The following is a 26,098-nucleotide window of genomic DNA, read 5'->3' on the forward strand; positions in this document are numbered from 1 at the left end:
CAGAAGCTTTATTCTACAAGGAGGTATAAAGAAGAACATAACAAAAAAGCATCCAAAAAGCTCTATATAAGGTAGTGATGGGTATTAGAGACTTCCTTGACCTTCTTCCAGATACCCAAGGGAAAATAGGGCTTGATAACAAACCATTCAATTTTTTTTTCATGGAAATCAGCTAAAATCTGTGGAGGCTTTTCTTACCAATACCAATGGCAATGGGCAACTTTTACTTTCAGGTAGCACCAAAGTGAACAATAGTATGTTTGGGACCTGTTTTGCAAGATCTGGTGGGGGTTCATTTTTCTAATCACACCCCTTTCCACAAACCTCACTTTTTCCAGTCATCCTTCCCAAGCCAGTTCCAGTTCTTCTTTCCCTGCTTTCAATCAGTTCCAAGAAATTAAACTCTCAAATACACATGTTGAGCATTACCACTTCTCCACCACAGCAGAACTCAATACTGATTTTTTTCCATTTATTGCAAATAAATCTTCACCTTCTGAGACTTCATAAAATTCTCTCTCTGACTCCTTCCAGGTCTCTATTCTGATTCTATGGGGCCAAATTTTATTTCTATTCCTTCTATGGAATTCTGTAAGACAAAAGATTTTAACAACCAGAATCCCACTGTTATATCTCATGTTATCCCAACTCTTGTTGCCACTTCCCTGTGCTTTAAGGATACAGAAGCCACCCAGCGTGCTGTTATAATCTTGGATGGTAGCTACCAGTCATTAGGGAGCAGTATTACTGGAAGTATCTTCTGGGCTGGGAACAAGATACAGTGGAGAGAGCTGTGAGAGCAATGGCATTTCAGGGTCAGCTGCCCATGTCCAAACAGATGGCGTCTTGTTTTCTCTAATTAAAAAATCTTCCATGCAGAAAGTAACAGTGTCAGATCTTGTCATGCTAATTTAGCCAAAGTTCAAAGATAAAACATGTATTCCCAAAAACACACAGGCTACATGGTCAAAGTGCAAAATACATCTTTTGATCAATGTGCTAGTTATGAGACAAGTAATTATATCACCAAATTTCCTTTTAGAGTTTAGTTTTGATTGGATAAACATATCTAAGCTACTTCACTTGTTTGCTTTACATTTCCCTCTTGGCCATGGATGAGGTATGCTGGGTAGCCAGAATTCAAGAGCTGTATTTTCCTTTCAAGTCTGCCTAGCTATAGAAGTAAGTGCATATGACCTATGAAAATCCAGTTCAAATACCAAGAAAACTTCTGAACAAAGTAGCCATTACATGAAAGTCAGGTAGCCGGTGTCTTGCTTCTGTTGAAAAGAATGATTTTAGTAGAAACATGAATTAGGTCTTTAAATCAAGTATAGCATAGCATCTTTGTAAAGATGAGTATAGGCTTTTCTACTTTTTCTGAGGTAAAGGCTCCTGCCTTTCAGAGAGATTATGTTCTCAGTATTGTTATAATCATAAAGGTTATGCTGAAGATGCAAGTATTATCTATGTTTTTAAAAGTAGACTTCTGCATGTGACTTCAGAATGGGCAATCATTCTCATTATGAAGATCATCCATTTTGCAGAGGATTCCTTTCTTATTTCCACTCACTAACAGAACAGTTTCTTAAAGATCTGTGATACAAAACAAATAGTGAAAACTTGACCTGTGGATTTCTAAAGTAAAGCTGAGATAAGAAAAAAATTAGGAAGGACTTATTTAATATCTGCTTATGTAAATATTGTCAGTAGGCCTTTAGGATGTGCTTTAAAGAAAAAGAGTTCCTAAGGATATGTTGCATAGCAAAATGCAGGTTTAATTATAACTTGTGTTCATATGCCTACATAGTTTAAATTGCCTAATATGAATAAAAGAATTACATTTGTGTGAACTGGTAAGTGGCATTCAGACTCTAAAGCATGTGTTACTATTTTGTCCTTTCTCTTCTTAATGTACTACCTAGATGAGACTAAAACCTGAGACAAAGGTATGTCCATACCAAGACAGTATTTTTTATTAATTTTTAGCATTTGTTTTATTATTTTTGCTGGAAAGCATTTTTCTTTTCATTTAGTACTCAGAAACAAATTAAGTTAAAGTGTAGAAAAACCTTGAACCATAGAGACTTTGTATCTGATTTCATTATATCCAGAAGAGATGAAATGGTCATCTACACATATTGCTACAATGCTTTGCCAAGCATATTCCTAACATATGCTATATTTACACTACAAACAAAGTTTAGTTTTATGAGTCTGTAGTCACACTGACTTCTTGGGAAACATGGCTATTAAGGAAAACACAGTGCATATAAGATGGCACAACACGTTCAGTATAAATATGAAACACAAGGTCATATGGAAATTACAATTTCTTTTGTTTCAGAATTATCTGTACCTTCATTTGCATTGAGACTTTATAATTCCTCTCACCAATTTCTAATGTGCCCTTATTGAATGTTCAAGGTTCCTTCAGAGCTTTATGACCTTCCTCTCCTTTGGACAGGCAGACCTGTGGGATGGGCACTGTAAATCTTCAAACACAACAGATGCATTATGTAGGTCATAAGATACATTTTCTTCTAGTAAAGCAATGGCATTTTTTTTACACTTTAGAAAGACTATGATTAGAAAACTTATGAACTTAAGAAGTATTTTCTGACCCCTAATAAGAAGGTGAAAGGCTGTTAGAACTGGATCAGAACTCAGCCCATTTATAATTTGAAAGAGACTGAGTATTGTGTCTCTCATTTTTTTAGGGGTAAATTTGGAGCCAAGTACAATTCTAGCTTAACAGAACTCTCATCATGGAAACAAAAGAAAAAGCTACAAAGAGACACATGTACTTGCATGTTAACACTACAGCAAAGACCACAGAGTCTAACTGTACTGCTTCTATTTACATATTCGTTCAGTAAAAAGGCAAAGCAATCTGAACATGAGAGATAAATATTTGAAGACTTTGTAAACAATGTTACTACAAACTTTGAGCAAAATTGTAGTCCTCATAAAATAAGTCACAAAAATTGAAAGTTTCAGTTAATCTCAGAAAACCAGACATTATGAAAAACATTACTTGATTTCTTGGAGTTTACCTCCCTTGTTAGCAGGGACATGAAGGTAAGGTACAACTTTTAATCCATCTCTTGATGTTTACCACAGCACCACAAGCAATAGAGAATTAAATCTGATCAGAACTGTGAATTTTTTTCTTTAAATCTTCACAAGACAACTATTTTCTACATTTCACAAAAAAGAAATCAAGCAAAGATGCAAATGCTTTCTTAAGTGTATATGAGAAGAAACCCTAAAGCCCTAAGTCTAAGGCTTCCAAATTCCTAAGTCTCCTAAACACAGATGCCCTGCTACCAAGGCAAATATCTGTGGCCATTTAGTCTTCAAGTTCTGTAATAATTCAAACAAGGTTACCAGTTTAGGACTAGGACTGTTAATTACATATTTTATTGCTGTGGGACTGTTTAAAAACCTAACATAGAACAGCCATGAAATTAAAAATGAGTCTACAGCATTACCAACTTGAGCTGGGATGACACAGAAATGAAAAAATATCATATGTAAATTCCAGCATACTTAGCAATATAATCTATTCAAATTTCTCATGCAAATTTTTTTGCATCATTTTATCAACAGTAACATTTTTTTGGTGCACAGGAAGGAGTAAATATCCTACATAAAATCAACTATAATATTATAATCACTTTATTCATAACCCATGGGTTTAAATTAATTATTAATTATAATTATACTAAATTTATATCAATGTAACTGCAGTGGGAAACTGGTTTCTACTTTTTACCTTGTTTCATCATTAACCTTTGCTTTTAGACTGCCTGTTGTTATTCTGCCAGTGAGGTTACCTGAAGGTCAGCCAAATATTGCAGGAAACAAGAGAGAGAACAGGTGAAAAATCCTTTTTGAAATCTGTTTGCTTGTTTTCATATCCATGTGTTCTTTTACAGACAAATATATATATATAGACATAACCATAGTACACATGATGACCAAAATGCTAGAAGGTAGCAAAGCATTAGAGCAAAGAAAAAGAGATTTTTGACTGAGAGGTTTTGCTTCTCTCATAGGGTTCATTCACCTTTGGCTGTAGTATCTCTGCATGTTGACATTTGTCAATATATCAGATAAAGAGCTGCAAATTGCTTCAAACATTATTTATTCAAAGCACCTTCTTCCTTTCCCCATAAGTTACATGAGTTTGATTAACAGCAGACTCCAAGTCACTTACTGAAATTTGAGCTGCAAATAAAACTGCTGACTGGTCTTGGCATCTATTTAATATTTAAACTCTCCTAATGAAAACCTCATTCTTTGATTTCTCTGTCCAGCTATTTTTACATTTTTATGCCCTTCTGGATATTTCTAGGAAATACTTTTGGTCACAATTGGCCACATGTATTTATGGTTTAAATGTATACTTAGGAATCTATTACCATTAGACCATTCAAATATTTTTTCCTATCATTTTTCCAGCTACTGAACAACAGAACTCTTCTAAATAATCTTAACTCCTTTTTGGTCCAACTTCTTTTCTATTCTGCCAGTGAAGTCAGAGACTGTTTTATCACATCATTTGTATTCTTGAACTAAGCACAGTTTGTACCTTCTAAGGCATCCAATTCTAAATTTCTAGCCATAACAAATAAAGGGGTTTTGTAGCATTTGGGAGCCTTTACATTACTGTATGAGCATCCTGAATCAAAGAAGTCCACATTTTTATGTGAGAGATTTTTCTACACATTTTATTTTTCCAGAGTAAGTATATGGTATTAACCTGAAGGTAAAAATTATGTTTTGTTTTCCTGCTAACTATCCTATGAGTAGCCAAAATGGGACAACTGCTGGTGTAACAACCTTGTACCATGGAAAATATTGATAAGTATAAGTAAGGCAGCCTCTTCCAGTATTTTCAAAGATAATAAATGCTTTTCTTCTCAAGGGCAAAATATCATGCCCCTTGAGTAATTAATGTTCTCAAACAGAGCTGTCAGGGCTCCTTATATCAGTAAAACCTGGTGATTAAAACAACCTTAAAACAACCACCTTCTTGCTAATAATAAAAAAAAAAGTCACATGCCTTTCCCATATTAAAAATTGGGTGGGATGCAGAGAGCAAGGGGAGAACAAACATACCCTGTACTTTGTTCTCTTAAAGAATGAAATTATTCTCATGCGGCAAAGTGGTTTAGATTGTCTCAGTCACTGATGTGCTACTAGGTTTTTTTGTTTTAGGAAACCTTTTGTAAGATACCCAGTTTTCAGCCCATTCAAACTATGATGTGCCAACACTATACCTATGTACATCTACTGGCTGAATAGCAGCACTGCTTTCTACACAAGCATTATTATGACAGAATCTATTTAACTAACGAGACTGGAAATTGGCTACAGTATGGCTGTCATTCAAGATGTTTTCCAAGATAATGCTCACTGGACAATCTGTCATTGCTGACTATGCAATTCCAAAAAATATACTAATTCCATTCTAATATGTTTGGAAATAGGCAGATTCATAAGTATTTACATTTAAATTCCCATTTTGCTGATATCTATTAAGTAACAAATATGATATCTATTAGTAACACCTTTATGTCAAATCCGCCACCCAAGTTTGCTAACTGCTAGTACCACAAATGCTTGAATTTGTCAGATGTTACTCTTAGGCTAAAATGTTCAAAATCATTAAATTGCAGTGACAGAAGCAATGGATGATAGAATGTTGTACTTAGCACTTCTCAGGGTCAAAGTCTGACTCTCAGGTTGATTATTTTTCATACAAGTTTACAGAAAATTATTATTGCGACAGGATTTCACTGAAGATAAACTTATGCTTCTGTGCATAAGCTCACTTCCATTTTTGGAACCAGACTGACTACCTCACAGCCAACACATGACGTTTGCTCCATTTAAATACTTTGATCTCTTCCTTCCTATCTTGACATATGAGTTCCTGCTGACAAGCTTCTTTATGAAAATAACTTACATGCATTAGGTATATGTATTCCAATATGAAACTGAACTTCATTTTAGATGAAAGAAATCTTATAGGACTTGCTAGAAAAATCTCAGCAATAGCATGACTACTATGTAGGCTGGAAGGTATGTGCTATAGGACTTGTATTCTGCTTACATTCCGCTATTGTTCAATGTTAATCTCCACTTTATGTAGTAAAATTAATGTGCCATAAGGCTATGCAATGGCCAAAGGAATAATGCATTTTCAGTGAACAGAAGGATTAATACATACATTTAAGCTTGGCTTCTCTTTTGATCAAGTTTGTGGGATTTTCAGTGTATACATAAGAAATTTCTTGATTTTTTAAACTGATTTTGTGTTCAGATCGTGAGGTTTTGTTTATAAACTAGAAAGAAAATCACATTTATAAAATAGAATAAACATTTTTCTTTGGATATATAAACACACTGCATCTTCATAATAAGATCTATAAACTTCATATAAAACAGAGGGGTCTTCTAGTTCTTTTTCTCCAGATGTACATCAGTGCTAAGTAACTAAACTAAACTACATCTGAGAAATGTTATTATAACTCATGGCTACTCTCAGAAATTCTACTAGCTTTGATTGTGATGTCTGTCCATGTTGAAATATCCTTCCCATTATTTTCCAGTAGATGTACTGAATCTTCCTTGCAATAAAAGCCAATTACTTCTTTTCCTATCACAGCAGCATCTCTGCAGCAACTCTCTAGATTCATAATTCTATTTTCTTCTCAATCTGCTATAGAAGAAATAATTCCCAGTCCTTTCCTATTTGTCTCACAGGAAACAGCTCTGAAATATCTGCTTGTTCTTGATGTTCTTATTTCAGTCACCCTGCATTTAGAGAAGCATCAAAAGGCAGCAAGTCTCAGGAACGATGTATTACTGCAAAAAAAGAAGAAATAAAGGGTTTTAATTGTTAAGGGGAAAGCACTGCAAAACGTTAAAAATCACATGTGATGACAGAAGTGTGATAAAATCAGTTTCTTACAGCTCCTGTGTTACATTATTGAGAGGCCTGCTTTACCCACCCCCGTCGTGGCTAAAGTAACCTTTACACTGTAGTTCCCCCTGTCAAAAGAACATTTCAGGATCAAGAGACAGTTGCCAGCAATTGCTGTGACTAAATGAAAAACAGTCAAAATGTGAATTGCAGAAAGGGCCAAGCCTTTATCCCTCCTTCCAGTCATTGACTATTAAAATACTAAAATTAGTGAACTTCTAGATGATTAAAAAAAACAAACATCGGTACTCATATAAATTAAACTTAAGTTGCTATGCAGATGTATTTGATATTGAATCCCAAGGTAAAGAAAGGACTACCAAAGGAATCTTTTTTTTTCTAGACTAGATGTATGCGGAATATGAATTATCCATTGGCAAGATTTATTTTGGGCAGGCATAAAGGGAATGTTTTATCAACACTCTCTGGATATAGTAACTGAGACTGTCCACAACAGGCCTTAATTAGTTACAAAATTCAGAGCAGTAATTGTAATTTATGTTTGCCCACCCCAGTTTACTAGATGTAGGTGAACGGCTCACCAATATCCTTAAAAATATTGATTCCCTGTTGCTCCTGGCTCCTCATTGACACCTGTTTTCTTCTATCTCCTTGTCTACTCTTCTACTTCTTTTTAACTACACTCTTATTCTTTCACTTGATGTCTCATTTTTAGATTTCCTATCCCACTGTCACACACGTTAAGTTTCCTTCCGTTTCTCCAGGAGTCAGGCATCCCTACTAACACCTCAAGTTTGTGAAAAAGCCTCCAAGTTAGGATGTCAGGTAGCAGTAGGAGACATGGACGTTTCTTTCACGGGTTCTTAGGGGAACCATCAAAGAATCAATCAGATTGGGAAGGAAACCTATGGCTGGATCATCGAGTCCAACCTGTGAGCAAACACCACGACCTTACTAGACCACGAACACTAAGTGCCATGTCCAATCTTTCCTTAAACACCTCCTCAGCCTCCCTGGGCGGCCCGTTTTGGTGTCTAATCACCCCTTCCATGAAGAAATGCTTCCTGGTGTCCAACTGAACCCCCTACCCCCCCCGGCTTTGCTTAGCACCATCTCCTCTCGTCCTGTCACTGGTTGACTGGGAGAAGAGGCTGAACCCCAGCTGGCCACAGCCTCCTTTCAGGCAGTAGTGCAGAGTGATAAGGTTTCCCTTGAGCCTCCTTTTCTCCAGGATAAACACCTCAGCTCCCTCCACTGCTCCTCACAGCACTTGTGCTCCTGTGGGTTGCCCTTCCCTGGGACCGGTTAGGCTGCGGGACGAGAGAGCCCCGGCAGCCGCAGCGGCGCGGCCGCAGCGCTCCTACGCCTTTAAGGGCGGCCCGGCCGCGCCCCCACGTGTGCGATCAGCTGACGGCGCGTCCCGCCCCCGCCCGCCCCTGCCCCGCTCCCTCCGCCGCGCCGTGCGGGCGGCAGCGCGGCTCTGACAGCGCCGCCGGGGCAGCGCCCGCGCCCCCCGCTCGCCCCCGGCGCGCCCGCCCGGCCCCGCCGCGCCGCCCGCCCCGCGCCCCGGCCCCGCCGCTGCCCCGCGCCGCCGCTGCCCCGCCGGCCCAGCGCCGCTGTCAGCCCGGCGGGCGCCCGCGGCCCCTCCGGAGAGCTCGGCAGCGCGGCGCCCGGCGCCACTCCGGTACATGGATTACCTGGTAGGTTCCCGGCGGCAGCGGAGACCGTCGGACATTTTACTGAGCGGCTGGGGCGGCGTCCGCGGCGCGACGGGGTGCGGGGGGCAGCCCGGGGCCGGGGGCAGCCGGGTCCGGCCGCGCTGCCGCACTCGGCCCGGCGGGCTGTTAACGGGCGATAAAGCGGCCGGGCCCCGCTCATTTGGCCGCTATTAGGTTGCTAAAGCCGTGACCCGGGTCGCTGTTTTTTTCCTAAACGCTGGAGCTTAGGGCATGCTTCAGTGAACTAAATTGCTACCGCGGACGGGACCAGCCGAGCGCCCGGGCAGCTGGTATTCGGCGGTAGTGTTTATGGCTCTTTAATGAATATTGGCTCCATTCGTCTGTGAAAGATCGTATCGCGGGCGGGCACCTCAGCTGGGATCGTGGCTGGTGTTTGCCCTCACCCGCGCACCCTCGGCGGGCAAAAGCCCTGTGGCACGGCTGGCTCATGAGAAGGTGGCTTTGTTTTAGTATGGTACCTGCTCACCTGGTCTTTTCAGCCCAGCAGTGGGGGGGGGGGGGGGGGGGGGCGTAAGGAGCACACCCCATCGCTCAGGTCCTGTTGGCATCCCATTGCTCCAGTCTTGTGGCTTCGAGCTCTGTGCTGAGAACCGGTGCCCGCTCCTTCACCGTGAAATGCTGCGAAGCGTCAGCTGGGGCAGTGAAGAGCAGGCATCTTCTGGCCATCCCTGTTCGTTGTTGGTGTCAAGCGAGACCAGGAAGTATTGGGAGTCAGAATCTTGACTCTGTCATTCATACTTTTTCACACGGGATGCTCACGGGTGTACGCTTTCAAGAGAGGCTCATCAAATGCAACAGAATCTCTGGAGATGCTCTTTTTAGTGAGCAGAATATTTGCCATGCTGAGATGAGAGCTGCATGCAGTGTCTGCCTTTTCTGGTAGCTAACTAAACCAGAAATGCATTAAATTAATACTTCACTATTCTTGTGTCTATGGAGCTAAGATTTGTTGTGGTTTATCGAGCCTTGCAACCCCCAAAATGTTTTAGGCTTGCCTTTCTGAATTTGAGTACTACAGAGAGACACTAGAAAATGAGTCTTGTGTGGCAGAAATTGTAGGCAGACTTCTCTTTAACAGCCTAGTTAATGAAATACTGATAATAAACTTGCCGGATATCAAGTGCAGCCACATAGCTCCTTGAGAGCCTGGAGCTGTTTCTGTGATTTTTTTTTTTTTCCTGTATAAACTTATGGCCAGACGAAACTGGCCATATCTGTACTTTTTCAAATGCTTGCATTAACCTTTGTGACTGCTACAGGCTGTTCTGTGGAAGGCCAACCACTCTGAGAACAAAAAATTTAATAAGCCTTGCAAACTAAGAGCATGTTTTTGTATTAACTTAAGGGGGGAGGGGATTAAATAACTCTGGTTTTTTTTTTTTTTTTTTCTTCCCCTGACTCTTATTCTCCAGCTGATCCTTTTCCTCTTTTTTGTCATGTGGCCTTCTTTAGTGTCAGTTCTAAAACCTGTCATTGATTATGAGGTTCAGGCACCTTAGAAAATCTGCTCTAACAACAACAACAACAAAAATTATGATGGTGACTTAGACAGCTAGTTGTGTACATCTGTTTTTGGCTTCTTGTCACAGTCTGCCCTGGTGTAAAGATGGGCCTACTCGTTATCTATGCAAGGCTTGAAGTTGTGTGAATGTTAAGGCTGTAGAACAATCGTCTCATTATTTCCACAGCAAAAAGAGCTGTACATGTTAAGGAATTTTGTGTTTTGTGCATTTATGTTGGGTTCTTGCACGTATATAGGCATGAAAACACAAACAGAAGGTTTCTGGTTCCTCATGTGGGGCACCTGTGTTGCAGCCTGCCGGCAGTGAGGTTTTCTCCCGTGCTTGCAGTGTGAGGCAGAGAGCAAAGGATGAGTTGTTTTCCCTTGCAGTAGTGCTGAGACAGAGTATTTGACGAGTTTTGGTTGTCAGGGGGGCTGAGTGAGGGAGTGTAGTGGAAGGAGGTGAGACAGATGAGGTCAGGTTTGTTGCTGCATGAACTCAGGGGTCAGTGCATCTCCACAAGGAGTCTACCCTCAGCCAGCTCTTCCCAGACTTGCATAGGAAAGTTCTTTTCCTGATTTTAGCTGCATAGGACCTACATGGATGGAGATGTCTTTTTTCCATTAAGAATCAGATCCCTAGAAGTAATGAACATCTGAAGCACTTTCCAATATCATCAGGTTATTGAAAGCACTCAAAACCTTCTCAGAGTGAAGTCAGTTGGAGCCAGCTTGGACTATGGCCTAAAATTTTTATGGACAGATACCCAAAACCTGAGTAGTGCCTTCCCACTTAAAGTGTGGCCCTCGATTTATGGCTATGCCATTTGATAATAAATTGGTGCTAAAAGAGTATCTCCCGTGATGCTCTGGTCTGTTTTTGCAGTTTTACACTGTAACAAAGAAAAGTATCACTGGCCTCTGTATCTTTGATAGCTAGAAGAGGCTCTTCAGCCTGGTGCCTCTTTTATTTTTGTGTTGCTATAATTATGATGTTAGGAGTGGTGTGTTTTTCTTTTTTTTTAATCAACATGATTAAACCAAGTCCAGCCTCTAAAAAAGAATACATCTTCACTCAGAGGCACTTTTCACTTACATATGCTGTTTTGCTTGCATTTAGTTAACTCTTTTAAAACATAGTATGTGAACATAGCTGCATGAATGTAGAATGGCAGGTTTTTGTGACTACATAATCTAGGGTACTGTCTGCAACCTTCTTCAGCTTCATACCTGCTACATTGTGTCTGGAAGGATTTCAGTGTGTGCAAAGACTTGTGTAGGTTGGCCTCTGTTCAGTAGACTATGCTTAATTTAAGGAGTTACGCCATGATGCATCTTGTGAAAAGCATGGTATGTGACCAGTCTTACAGTTCTTGCTTGGAGAACTTGTGGGGAAACAATAAAAATGCTTCAGTTTTTCTTACGTGCTGCAATTACAATGCAGATTTTAAGCTCCTGAGTAGACTTTCACAATACGCTTCTTCAGTGGCATCCTCTGCACTAGGTAAAGTTCTTACATATTTCTATTCAATGTATCAGCCTAGTCTGTGTAGAATTTTTAAAAACTGCTTGAGAGAGTGATAATGAAATTTGAATCTGTCTCTTCACAAAAGAGTTATATTTGCCTAAGAGGTTTATAATAAAAAATTGATAACCTGTTTAATTTTGCATTTTTATTATGATAACTTATCTGTAAATTATATCCCAAGATACTATGTACTGTCTTAGTTGTAGATAAAAATATTTCTTGGAGAGGTACTAAAGAGCATATTCTGACCTGAAATGGAAGATAACTCTTCTTGGATGATGAACTGCTTCAGCTTTAGTAATTTTTTAAAAATTTTTTTGGGTCTCTTTTCTGAGGAGTTAAACAGGAACATGGATTCTGCAATGTCAAGAGAGTGCACACTCATAGTGCATCAGAATCCTTGTTGCTTTGTTGGGGATTGGCTTCTTTTAACTATAACAAGTTTGGGTGAGTTCTTGTTGTTCTTTGTGCACTTGTTAGCAGATGCAAACTATTTTGCTCCAGTATGCATGCACATGAAATCTAAAATTTGGTAAGTTTTTGAGTGAATTCAACTAAATTTTCAAATTTTAAATGAATATGTGAATAGGCCTTGAACTGACTTAAGAGTTTCTGCTTTGTTTCTGAACAGTCTTGACCTCACAATCTAAATAGTTAGTGTTCAGACAAAGTCTTACTTGGGAAAAGCTGCATAATCCAAATTGGTATTCTTAAAGTGTTAGGTGATATTAAAAAAATTAAATGTTTTTGAGCAACTTTTCTTTTTTGGGCCGCTTACTTTTAAGACCTTTCTTTTAAATAGTTAGACTCTTTAATTGAATTGGACAGGTTAGATTCAGAAAGTGGCAATGTGGGATAGATCAAGACCACTTAGTGATTCTGGTATACTTCAGATCCAGTCTTTCCATTGCTGTTGCCAGTTCCATTGTTTGGTATCTGCAGGTCACAGGAAACATTTTTTTTCTCGCGCTGCAAATGTGTTAGAGAGGCGTATGTTTGAAGGTAAGGGTTTTTCTTCACTGAAACTTTGTAAACTCGTAGATGCTGTCCTTTGAATAAGGAAAAATGGGTTGAGGTCCTTACTAGCAACTCTGTATTTTTCTTCTGAGGCACGTGTGTGATTTGGATACATTGCCTGCAACATGAGCAGCCACGGTCTATAGGCAGGGCCACGTCCTCTCACTCTTTGCTGAGCACCCCTCTCATAGGAATTCTGTCTTTTGTAATGTAACAATAGGGAATGTTTGGCCTCTAGGTTGACTGATCTATCAGCTATAACAGCCTTGAAAACTTACACCTTCTGTAGAGCACAAGGGCTTCTATTTTATTATTGTCCCTTCAGTTTTGGGGAGTTGATTAGACACAAGGATGAGGGGTCTGACAGTTGTTTCAAAAAAAAAAAAAAAAAAGTAGCTGAATTCAGGAAAGAAAACAACAGCTGTAAGGTGCATGCAACTGCATTCGTGTTTGGATCAGATGTGAATCTTTTAATTGGAGAAGGTAATGTTTACCTAGGTTTGCATTGCAGAGTGATCACAGATGACATGAATTTAATATTTTTCAAATGAAACCAGATGGAAGGATTTACTTCACTAATGGGTTTTTCCACCACAGGCCTGCATCAGAATTAGTGTCTGAAGTATGTAGTAAGAATACTTGGTATTCAATTCCAGCTCTTGCTATGTACTACCAGACCATGTTGCTCTGCAGTGTGCTGCTCCTGAATTCTTCAGTCAGACCTCCAAGCTTCAAGGTAACATGGTGATGAATTTCACAAAAGGTTAGAAATGCAAGCTTTTAGTAAGTGAGAATATCTGCATTTAGTAAGGACAAAATATTCCTTCTAATACCACATGCTGATTAACATTTTTGGCTTGTTGTCAGTATCATCAACTCATGTTTTTTAATACTGCCAGCTTGTGATGTTTATTCTTTTAAATGGAGTTCTGAAGTTTTGTGATTGTATGAGGATATTAGCTCTCCATTAATAAAAGAGCATTTTTAGTTTAGTTTAAAACCACAAATGTGGCCCAAAGAGCTGTAAGGCCCTATGAAAAAAAACACAACAGTGTTTAAAGTCTTTTGCTTCTTTGTGTTTTGGCTTGTGCTGCTCTGCATTATGTTGGTTTTGCTGTTTTTCACTGTGTGCACAGGATAACTTTCTGAAGTGCAAACTATCTGACTGTGACAATATAAAAGTCCTTGTGGGCATAAGTAGGGTATTTGCAATCTAACAAAAGATGGCTCATGCCAGAGCTCTTCAGCGTACAAAATTTATTTTTTCTCTCTGATAACCTGGTAAAGTGACTAAATTAATTGTCAATGAGTGTGTAAGTAAGCTCCCTCTATCTGAGGAAGAGACACAAAGCAGGAAATGTAGCTGACAAGTGCTCTTGTGCTAGATGCAGTCCTGCCCTAGAACTTTGTTGCTTGTAAGAACAAACTGTAGGAAGAGCTTGAATCTTTGATGTTCTGTATGTTTTGGTGGAGGAACAGAAGAAAAATTTGCTCACAGAACCCACATTAGCTTTTGGCGTTGGAGAATCTAAATAAGCAAGATGGCATCCAAGATCCACTAGGAGCTGTTGATATGGGGGAAGTAAGTTTGCAGATTTCTTTTTTTTAATTATAACTTGGAGCTTTTGTACAGAAGAAACATCTGTTTTCCACATTTTATTAGCTTTATAATAACTGTTGCTTAGTCTTCCTTTATATGATTTTGACTCTAATAGAGGTGAAAAACTTCAATTAAAAATGAAGTAATAGTTTTGTAATCTGTAATACAAATTTCATGAGAAATACAAATGAGCATTGAGAGCACAGCTCTGGCAGCAAATAAGAGGGAGAAGTGAATGCAGAGATTGCAAGGGAGTTTCATGTTCGTGTTTAGCTGTATAAACTGCATATGCTTTGGGTGGGCTGATGCAGAGACAAATATTAAGAATGCATATTGAATCCAGGAAGAAAATCTAGTACCTCTTTTGGTATTTGTAATAAAATGGCAAATGAAATTCAGTGTTGATATATATTTTTAGAAGAAGTCACATGGCAGTACAGATGCATGGATAGGCTCTAAAATATCATCAGTACTCAGGAAAGAAAATGAGGATCCTTCTTTAAAATGTCATCTCAACCCAGACATCTGTCAACAAATTTTGAGTATTAAGAAGGAAAAAGAGGGAAAGATCTCATTTTTACATTGCTTAAATATAAGGTTTGCTCTTGTCTTACTTGCTACATTTCTGGTTGCATCATTTCAGGAAGAGTATTAAAAAAACCAAAGAAAATACAGAGAAGGATGATGTGGTAATTGAAGAAAAGCAATTTCTTCCATACAAGCAGAGATAAGTAGTTACAGCTCTTGAGTCTGAAGAAAAGACAGCTGACTGGTATGAGGAGGTAATAGTCTAGATGTCTTTTGAATCAGAAAGAGATTAGGCAATAAGCATGTTTTTCTATACAGAAGAGCTCACAGTTATAATCCAGGAACTGTGTTTTCTGCATGTGAGTGTAGTTGAACTCTCACTTGTGCAGTAATGTTAGGGAAGTGAAAATGCGTAGACCAAGAATTTGTACAGGGTCTTCAAAGACAAGGCCACTGTGGGTTGGTATTAAACATGATGTTCAGATATGATGGTAGGAAATCCTGAAGTTGTGATTACTGGAACATAAGGATAGGTCCATGAGGTATGATTCCCTGGATATCCTGATGCTTTGCTGTGGACTAAAGACATCCTCCTCATCTTTCCTCCTCATTGAGGAGGAATCGAGAATCAGTTCTTGAACAGGAAATTGCAGTTAGGAAACTGAGATATTCTGAGTGGTGTCCAGGAGTGCTGTCCACTGGAATCAGAATTTCATTGACTACACAGGAGGTGGGACTTTTCAATTCAGAGGTATTTATGAAGATAATTAATCTTCTCCAGGAGCACAGATTCCTTCTGCTTGGAAGTATATATGACAAAAGGCTATTGGCTTTCTGACATCTGTGTTTCAACAAATTTATAACTTTTTATGTAAGGCCCACAACACTGAGTGAATCTGAAACCGTATAGACAACCTGTGTAGAGGGATTATGCACTCTACAATGAATGCTCTCTTTTCTCAGGGCTTTCTTCTTGCCCAGAAACTTGCATAATTTCAGGTTTCAGCAAGACTGGAAAAAAGGTCCAGAATTCTTGAGAAATGTCTATGCTGTTCTTGCAGCTATTAATTTTCTGCTGGCTAATCTGTATCTTACACTGCCTCAGCCACTGCAGTCCTGGAAAGAGTCATGGAAAACTGTTCTACTGAGAATATTGCCTAAAAGAGGAGAGCATTGTTCTCTGGTGCATCCACTTGATTACTTTTTATGATGACAAGAGAGTTCTTGGATCTAGTCCTATTTCCTGTTCACATATCATTGCTTTTCCATCAACATCAGGTTTCTTCTAGTCTCTAAACTGAGATTTATTTTTCTAATGGTTATGTACAAGAAGATTGGTATTTTAGAAATCTAATTATTCAGCATTGAAGGAGAATATTAAAATATTTTCTGTGCCTTTTTTCCCTGAGAACAGTATTAAAAAGAATTCAGGGAGTTTAAATTAGAAATGTTATTAATGGAATTTGCTAGAGGGCTGTGACATCTTGTGCAGAAAGGGGAACCTTGGCAAGGTTAGCAAACAGCAGTTCTGGTCAAAGTTCCTGCTACCCTTACTATAGTGTTGTTGTGTGTGCTTTTGGGTACCCACATGTTCCTTACAACACATGAGCACTGAGAATTTGTTTCAGGCTCCATGCTTAAAGGTACCTTAAAACCTGCATGTTTTATACACTTGTGTTGCTAATTTTTGCAATTTTATACACTGAAAAAGATGCAGATAAGAATAGAGGTGGAAAAACTTCTGCCTGGAAGATCCAGCCATTCCAAGTGTCTGCTGGGTTGTATCACTTCATTATAAATGAGGAGAGGTGTACCTTGATCTCAAACATATTAAAGAAACATATCACCAGGAAAAAAACCTCTAACATCTTCCTTTTCTTGTTTTGCTTTCTGTTTTTGTGGTCTTGGAGGTGTATTCAGTGCTGTAATTTATTTAGAATTACGTCACAGTGAGTTGAGGTCGAGGTGATTCTTTCTGCTGGGTGGCAGAATTGACTGCTGCTGCAGTTCTGTAAGGTGTTGGGTCTTTTGGTTCTTTCCTGAGAACTTGGCTAGGATCACCCTCCCCTTTTGCCCACCAAGGTTCTTGAGGCTAATGCTTCCAACTCGGTGCTTTTAGTCATCAGTTGCAGAACACGCTCTAATTAGTCTTTTCAAAATCTGGTCTTTTGTAAATATTATGAGTAGGGATTTAATCTTGTATTTGCTGACAAAATAGATATTTAAAACAATGGCTTTGTGAGTTGCAGACTCTGTGCCTGTGTCAGAGCTGAATGAGATTTTTTTTAAACAGCAAATACTGAAATTGCTTTGTACTGATAGCAGAATACTTGAAAAAATGGACAGAACAGATGCTTGTTGTGAATTGAATGCTGCACAGCTGCAGGGCAGACATGTTTCTAAGTCATTATAAACAGCCACATTTTTACAAGGTATGATTAAAATAACAAAGTCTTGGGTGAATAGGAAAGCTAGCTATGAGTTTGCTTTCCAGTGGGAGAAATTATTTAATGTTTGTGAGATGACCCTTTGCCTAGGCAGAAGGGTGCTTTTTGACAGAGACGCATGCATATCTTGCTTGACATATTTGATCTGATGACTCCATTTTTCACTTTAGACATGTGAAATCACATCTGTGAATAATTAGTCTTTGTAGAATTGTGTCAAACAAGCTATCTTTCTTTCATAGTATTTGTAGGTATATTTTTACTTTTTTTTTTCTTTTATTTTCATGCCTACCGTGTAAAATCCTTTCAGAAAGCAACAATAAACTGTAAGTAAATTATGTGTAAATTTTCCAACAATTGTTTTGTTGCCCAATTGTATGGTCCCAAGTGAGTTGCCGCAACCAAAGTAATGAAAGATTACAAGTGTGAAGAATAAACTCCCCATTGCAGCAACAGATAATCAACTGTCTTAATTCAGTGGTCAGACTGATAGTCTGAAGGATAGTATCACTAAACTTTTAATTATTTAAATCAATTCCTGTCACTTTTTCAAGGATTAAACTGAAATACTTCTGGGGAGGGAATGTAAATTTTAAGAAGAAAGGATAGGTGAATATAATAAATATTAATAGTAGTGTTGGATTTAATGATCCTTTTTACCACTAGAAAATGTAGTTTATAAGCATTTTCTTGGAGACTTGAAGAAGGGATTATCTTAATATTTAACTGGGAAATGCATAAGGGAAACAATCAGTACTGTGTGTGACAGAATTCATGCCTTATAATAATTAAAATAGCCTGTGATTTTATAATGTTAACAATGGCAAACCCAACAATGGATAACTAAGGTAACATGGGATGTAGGTTATTTTATTTTGCTGAAGCAAGGATCTACAGGGGCTTGCTGGAGAATTTGAACTGCAACTTAGTTCTCTCACTAATGCATAGCCTGGAAGTAGTGAACAAAAATTAAAAAAAAAAGAAAACTATTTATAATGCTGTGCTTGTCTAGAATCAAAGCAAACTGTATACATGAAGAAGCTATAATGGTTTGCTGCTGCTGCATGTTTACTTCTCTTGCAAGCTGAAATAATAATTTACTTTATATACAAAGCTGTATCTGCCAGCAACATAGATTCTGCTAGGATACTGAAAATGCAAATCATTCAAAGCATCACCCGGTGTTTTAAGTGTGGGCTTAAATTGCCACAGACCAAGGTTAAACATTAGGAAACTTTCTAGTAGAGCGGGTAATGAAGCACTGGACTAAAGTGCTTGGGGAAATCATCCATCCCTGGAACCTTTGGAACAAGGTCTGCAAATACTGTCAGGAGGGGTATGGTTTATGACCCCGCCCCACCACTTTGTGTAACTGTAGGATTTCTTTAAGTCAGTTCCTGTTTCTCTGTCAATTTTTTCTTTCTGGGAGAAGCTCAGAACACAAGAGATAGACTTAGACTTTAGATGTTTGGTCTTAAGGCTGAAAAAATAGTCTGCTGTAACTGAAATGGTGTTTAAAGTCAGAATCTCCTTGTCATTAGTAGCATACTAGATTACTTCCAGTAAGAAATGAAAATCAACTGTGCTGTTGAAGTTGTTTTTCAGGTTTTTTTGCTGTGCTTTTTGACTTTCAGACAGTTCAGTGAAATACTGTTTATTTAAAATTTAGATGTAGCAGTTAACACCAAAAGAAAAATGTTACTAAACATTTTTTTTATTACTTGTAATTATTAAGATCTGTTGTTTTGTTTTTTTTTTTTTTTAATCTCAATTCTATTTAAATGGGTATTTCAATTCAATATTGTTTTTTTTTTGGAGGGAGGGAGAAATTAGAAAGCAGATCCTGAAAAGATGTTTTGATTGGTATGTTTGAAGTCTGTATCATCCAACACTTTATCTTAGATAATGTGTGGACTTTTGAAACTTGTAATGAAAATGTTCCGCTTGAAGGCTTTAAGTTTTGTCTTTCAAATACCTTATATAAAGTAATTCCTCAATTACTCTTCTGAACAAATAATTGTAAGCTTAGTTTATTTTACCTAGTTGTATAGGAAATATGGCAAACCTACAGTAGTTTTTATTTTGGTATTGGAGAGCTGCATTTATTTCCTGGCTTTATTGTGCTAATTAAAGAAGGTGTTTTTCATCTGTTTCATCAGAAACTCGTAGTCCCTCCTCAGCCTCTCTGGGTGACTGCAGAAGACATAGAATTGTGGCATCACAGCAGATTGGAAGTTGAGCAAGTTGAGGGTAAAAACTTTTAATGTGATTATTCTCAGTTTAAGAACAGATTAAATAAAATGTTCTATTTTTGTGTTCTACTTTAGAAAGCTAAAGCAATAAGGCTCCAGAAATGTGCAAAAATTAAATTATATGCATTATTCTGGTATATAGAGGAAGACAGTTTCAGTGATGGTAAAAGGAGAGAAAAATATAAACACAGAAGCTCTTTACAGTCCACTAAAAGGCCAAAAAGAACTCCATTAAAATGATTCTTGCAGATTGATTTTAAATCAGAGTAGATAAAAATAAATGAGACTGACTGAAAGCTTACATGCAAGTTATTAATGTTGTGTACAGGCATTTTTGGGATCATTAGATAAATTGAGACCTATAATGAAATACTGAACTAGTGAGTGTGAAGGTGTTGACACCTCTACACTTAGCTGCTTCTGTATGAAAGGTAGTATGTATCTGTATAACCTGAATTTATATGGCATTTTTCTAAGGTTTCTTAATACAGCTTTGAAAAAGGTGTTTCTTTCAGGGGAGAGGGGAGAGATGGGAAGAAAAGTAATTCTTAAAAAACAGCATTCTTGATAATGTTTTTATTTTAATTCCTTTAGACTATGTCTGAATGTATCCAGCTCTCATTTGCTGTTTGTAGAATTGGCATTTACACGGTAAGGCAATGTTCTAACTAAGTATTTTTGTTAGTGTTAATGCCATTTGAGTGAAAAGAAGTTACTTAAGTTTTTTAGTATTGGATTTAAGTAATGCAGATAGCAAAAGGGATTTGTCATGCTAATTTGCTTAAACAGACTACAGTGGATTTTTGTCCTTTCAAAGATTTACTAATACCAGAAGAAAAAAAGTATCCTCCATTTTAGTTAAAAAAAGGTAAAGAAAAATTCAGTCAGCCTCTTGAGGTGTAAGAAAATTTAGAATTCATGGGCATCAGTTGCTGAAAATTCTTGCGTAATGTAATTGCTGGAGAGTTTATGTACATTTGCCATTAAATGTCTATGATGTTTTAGTAATGTCACATATTAAAACATGTTAGCTGAATGCACATATTTTAAGTTTTTTCTGGAGAGCCTTAAAATTTTGGAAATGCTTTTAAGTTAAACTTAGCAAGACTTATATAAAAGAAATAAGAAGTTTACTTCAATTATGTGTCCCAAATATGCTAGCTTTTTTTTTTTTTCTGCTCCCGGTTCTTCCAGTTAATGTTGAGAACACTTAGATGAATGGGATTTTGTAGAAATTAACTTTAATTAATACATTACAATAATGTAGTGTATACAGAGCTTACACAATGTATATGACTAGATTTCTCAAATCATGCTTCATATCCTGGAGCTTTTGGAGTGGGAATGCTGCTCCTTCTGTTAGCACTTTTCAGGAGGAAGCCTGGAACATACCACTTCATACAGTCAAAAGTATGGGTGAGTTTTGACTAATAGTGAGGAGGGCTATGTGCCATCACTAAATCTTACTTGAGGATAGAATCTCAAAGTTTAACATTTGATTTTGTTCACAGAATTTGGTTCCAGGTCGTGTTAAATATCTGCATGAGGTTTTTTTCCCATAACATTTGCCTGCTTTCTGTTTTCAACATCTAAAAGCCTTTTAAATGGTAGAAAAGATGAGTCAAAGGCATATTTCCTTATGGTATTTAAATTTTTTTGGGACGACTTTCTGTCTAAAAATTACTGTGTGATAAGAGTATACTATCTTAAGGATCAGAGAGGGTTACAGTCTGAGGTTTCAATGGCTACAATATACTCAAATGGTCTGCTAGTTCTTAAGAGGGCTAGAGTAAGCTGCTCAAATTAATTTGAGAGAATGTCCGAGTATAAATATGTGTGAATTATGGACCTGTGTATGAGAAGGTAAAATGTAGTACATCCTCTGATAGTAGTCTGTTCTGTTTTAGTTTAAAATAGGTCAAGTGTTGTCTATATACTCAAGTCCTCTGCTAAGCTGTGGTAGTTGCAGTTATAGTGATAGTTAAATAAGTGGTATCTCACTCTGACCAGCAAAAAATACTTAATTTTATCAAATGTTTTAAATTGAAAAATAAAACCAGCTTGCTGAATTTATTAAAATGCTGAAAGAAATTGATTTCATTGACTGCTGGTACTTAAGGAGGGATAGTGAGGAGATGATGACTAGGCTTCAGAGCATCTGGAGATGCAGCGTTATGACCACAGTGTACCAGGCAGGGCATGCCATGTAAAGTGCATTTGAAGGCTAAAGTAGTTCCTTTAGGAAAATGCTAGCTGCGGAGAGTACTTGCTTACATGAAATGCCTCTTATTGGATGACTGGAGGGTAGGCTTGTACAGTTTTGGTGTCATAGTAAACAGAGAGGCCTGCTGAAGTGAGAGCTGCAGAAGGACAGTGTGATAGTTTCTGCCTCTGCACCATACCCTGCTTGTGCTTGTAACTGTCACCAGATTTGTTACTCAGGTGTGTCAGAAGTCTGGCAGCTGTTAGGTAGTGAGTGCTCCATACTGATGTCAAGAAGCAACCCCCCACAAAACTCCAGTTTATATTTCCCTTCTAATTAATTCCTTGGGTGTTGTGCTTTCTGCTGTGTGCTATTTTGCAGATTCAGTTGATTTTCCATTTGCTAGCTAATTGATTTTTATCCAAAATCTAAGCAGTCTCTCAGATGCCAGTCCTTAGCAGCACAATGTGTTCAGCTTGTACTGAGGTACTAGGACACTTCCTGTTCTGCATGTCCTCATGGTACAGTGCTGCAAGTAAGGCTCTTAGTCCTTTGGACTACAGACATCTCAACTGTTAGCCTGTTATCAAGCTGCTTATCAGTAACACTCTAAAGCACCCATTATATCAACTGCGCTACACCATTAAATTGGCTTCCTGTTTTTATGGAATGTACAGGTTATGAGATGGGGGAAGAGTTTATGTGGTGATCTATGGCAAAACAGCCAGTGCTGCCTGCCATGAGGAGAAAACCTACATCTTTGCAAGAATACAGGAGGAGATGTAATGCCTATTTCAGGTGAATTAACTAGATGAAGTATATACCCTTGAAGGGAGGAAGAGCAAAACAGAGGTGGTTAATATGAAAACTATATAGATTTTTGTAGGGGTCTGAAACTGATAGATGTTTCTGTCTAAAAGGAAAACATTATCATAAACTCAAATGAAAACTTTTGTGATTAAGAAATCAACCAGCCAATGAAAATAAAACTCAACTTGTTTCACATAGCTTCTCTCAGAAGTTTTTCAGATGCAGGTTTCTGCCTCTTCCATCATACTAGCATCTGCATCAGATGTGTCAATTGGATGTGTGGGAGCAGGCAGATAAATTTGTAAATCTGCATGATTGTGGAGACTGTAAGCATTTGACAGCTTGTAACAAAGGCTATAATTTATTTTCTTTCTGTTTCTGATTTAATTTTCTTAATTAGGTAAAGATCCTATTAAAATAATGATAGAGAATTCTACCTATGTGAACCTCAGAGGGAAAATAGTCCACTTTTTTTGTCTTGTAAAACAGTTTTTATGGTAGAACACTTGCCACCTTTATGCATATTGAAACACTTGCCACCTTTATACTCCATCTTGGAAACAGTGTGTGTGACTGTGTGCATATACTCTGGAAGGTTCTCTGATAGATACTCTGTCCTAGCCCTTGCGACTTTTTTCTTTTCATCCATTTGCATATAATTTTGAGCTTTTTTCAACAGGGGTAATAAGGCATTCTTTCTGTCCCTAACCTTTAAATGTGACTGTGGGAACATGCAAATTGTAATTTTCACACAACTTGTTGTTTTAGATAGAAAAACAAGGACAAAACTCTCTACAGGGGTCAGAGCCATGCAAAAATACCTGAGGAGGCCAAGTGGAAGCATGGTCTTTTACTGGTGTATATTAGAAGGTAAAATACTGAAAAATGCATTTTCCTGTTTCAGGAAATTCAAAAGTAAGTTTTTCTTGATTTCAAAGTATGACATCAGCAGATAAATAATTTTATTTCAAAGCAACACAAGGATAATAAAAAGTTCCCTGTAGCTCTTTCTGCTTTCAAATGCTGGATATGGCAAAAGCAATGCACTGTGGCAACATTGCATCAATACTGGCATCTTCTTCCTGAAAATCATGAGTAACTGATATTTTAGTTTTAGTAACCTCTTAGCTTGAATTTGAATGCAATGAGAAGTGGAAATAAATTATGCATTTTTACAGCTTTGCTTGCTATAGTTTGTGTATGGTTGGTACAGTAAACGATACAAATGTGCTTTTGGTTTTCTGGTTTACTTTGGACTTACTTACATTTGTCTTTGTTTATAGTGATAAATTCATGTCTTGAAATGGTTTGGCTGGAATCCGCTGTTGTGCTAAGGAATTTGTCTGATGTTAGAAAAACCAGAAATAACACTTACTCATGAAGTGGAGGAGAGGAAGCTCTTTAAAGAAGGGAAATCAACCAAAGACCAGCAACTACAGGCAGCCATGAAATAGGAGGCAATCATGGGAACATGCCTGGGAGATTCCTGGAGCCAGCCTGTGACTTAGAGTGTGGAAAGCTTCCTATGAGACTCTTCCCCTCCCTAACATGGTTTCCCATTGGAAAACACTAAGTTAAAGTAATAACAGTGTTCATATAGCATATCCTGCCTACTCCTCCCTTTCCCATGTCATGTCCTTGACATGAGCAACATAACAAAAGCACAAAAGTGCAGCAGGAAAAAGTCCTTTTATGTTCTATCCTTGGGGAAATGTGGATAATTCCATTCACGGTCACTGCTGATAGTCTGTGGATAGCCTGTTGGAAAGGAAAGGTCTAAATGTTTTTAACTTCCAGCCTTAAATGAAAGGTTCTTGCTATCAGCCGAGTTTTGGCAGTGACTTGCATTGGGTGGGACTGTGCCTGCTGTGTTGTTGCAAACCTGTAGTCAAGCTGCTTGAACCATGCTAGTTGTGATTTGTGTTGCTACCAACCTAAACAGGAGAAAGAGGGGCAGAGTGTCCTGATGCATGTCACTGTGTGCATGTGAATGTTAGATACATTGTGGATTTTATACTATACCACTTTAAGCTGAGACTTTCTTTTCTACTTTTCCTGAAATAAAGGAACAGGTACAGCATTTTTTGAAATGAGGAAAGTAAAAACAGATGAAGGGGGAGAGAGCATCAAGACTGGGCCAGGAGAGTGGATCAGAGTACAATTCTCTTCCCTGTCTTTCCACAAAGTTCCTTGGTTAAAGTGAACTGTGCTGACATTGCTGAGAGTCTCTTCTTGTGGCCAGAGCTCATGTTACCTGCTCAAAGAGCTCAGCAGCTTGGTGCAGCCAATGCTGCTGTGACAGCATTGCTTTCCTGGGCTACTCATTGGCATGCACTAGGTTTCCAGCTCTTTGAGAACCTCTGACAATTAGTTATTGCTTTCACTGAAAAGGTATGGTTTGCCAAATCAGCCAGTTGATTTTTGTCAGAATCTCTACTGGACAAATTTGCAAGTTGGAATAGAGCTTTGTCCTGGGCTGGGGACTTGAATACAGGTTTTGTTCCATCTGATTTGTCACTGCTGTCCATGGCTCCTTCCTGCTCTAGAGAACAGCAGTGTTGTTCCACAGGCTGTTAGCTTTAGGGGAGGACAAGAGGAAAAGCCCAGATCATCATTACAAAAGTCTCTGATGTTTTCTGTTCAGACAAGATGCTGTTTCATTTGCATTTATCAAAGCTGTGGGGTTAGTTATCCTGTGCATAAGTGCTGTTTTGCTTTTTCTCTTTTGAAGTCAGGATTCCTAATCTTCATTCTTGCTTCCTGTCCAGAAAACAGTTCTGAATGTGTCGTCAAATGTATTTTGCCTTCATGGTGCTCCACATGGAAAATAAACTACTCTTGTTAGGCTCAAGTGATGCAGGGAGTGATGGTATGACCATGGAATTATTCTGATTGCCTCTGCTGAGCATCCATTTTTTGTGTATTTTGCAAAGTAGCCTCTTTAATTACAAAATGAAAAAAAAAATTAATTTAATATTGTAGGTTAAAAGGTAACTGGTAAGTACATTGCAAAGTAAAAATATTCAAAATTTAGACAGTCTCCTATGAAAAAATGATCTGTTTGACATCAGAGGTGCCCTCAGATTGTGTACTTTGAAAGATAGCAGGGGATGCGACTAATGTTGAACTAGTGGCAAATTGCAAAAATATTACTTCACTGTACCATTTGAGTTATTGAGCGGGTCAACTAGAAGTGGCTCTTCAGGGGAAGTAAGTTTTTTCTTTGATGTTCTGTAATCCTGTGGCTGGGACCATGCATAGCAATGAGATGTGCAGAAGAGCAAATTGATTTGCAAGGACTCCTGACTGGGCAATTCTAAGTTGAGATGGAAAGCAAGCTCCCTGTGATTATGGTCAAAGTTGCACTCCCTGCTGTTTGTGCACATGCAATCATATCCTCTGCCTTGGGCAGTTGGATAAATAAGAATCTAATAGGTGATCTGCAAGCGGAAATAGTGAGCTACAGTAATGTGTGTCACTCATAATATTTTGCATGTAGCTGCAGGGTTTTTTTA

At 38.2% G+C, this 26,098-nt stretch overlaps 1 protein-coding gene across 3 annotated transcripts in view; it reads left to right on the forward strand.

Annotated features, from left to right (window-relative positions):
• Positions 1 to 8,495: 8,495 nt before the first annotated feature.
• ARL15 (ADP ribosylation factor like GTPase 15) overlaps positions 8,496 to 26,098 on the forward strand; it is a 225,607-nt gene continuing 208,004 nt past the window's right edge. Inside the window, exons 1-3 of one of the 3 annotated variants that reach the window (XM_059492114.1) lie at positions 8,496 to 8,658; positions 19,478 to 19,568; positions 20,165 to 20,221. In XM_059492114.1, the coding sequence (XP_059348097.1) occupies positions 20,168 to 20,221 (54 nt within the window). In that variant the 5' untranslated portion in view covers positions 8,496 to 8,658; positions 19,478 to 19,568; positions 20,165 to 20,167. The remainder of the gene's footprint in view (positions 8,659 to 19,477; positions 19,569 to 20,164; positions 20,222 to 26,098) is intronic. The other 2 variants (XM_059492112.1, XM_059492113.1) reach the window with 2 other exon arrangements.

Source organism: Ammospiza nelsoni, chromosome Z, assembly GCF_027579445.1.
Source record: "Ammospiza nelsoni isolate bAmmNel1 chromosome Z, bAmmNel1.pri, whole genome shotgun sequence".
Lineage (NCBI taxonomy): Eukaryota > Metazoa > Chordata > Aves > Passeriformes > Passerellidae > Ammospiza > Ammospiza nelsoni.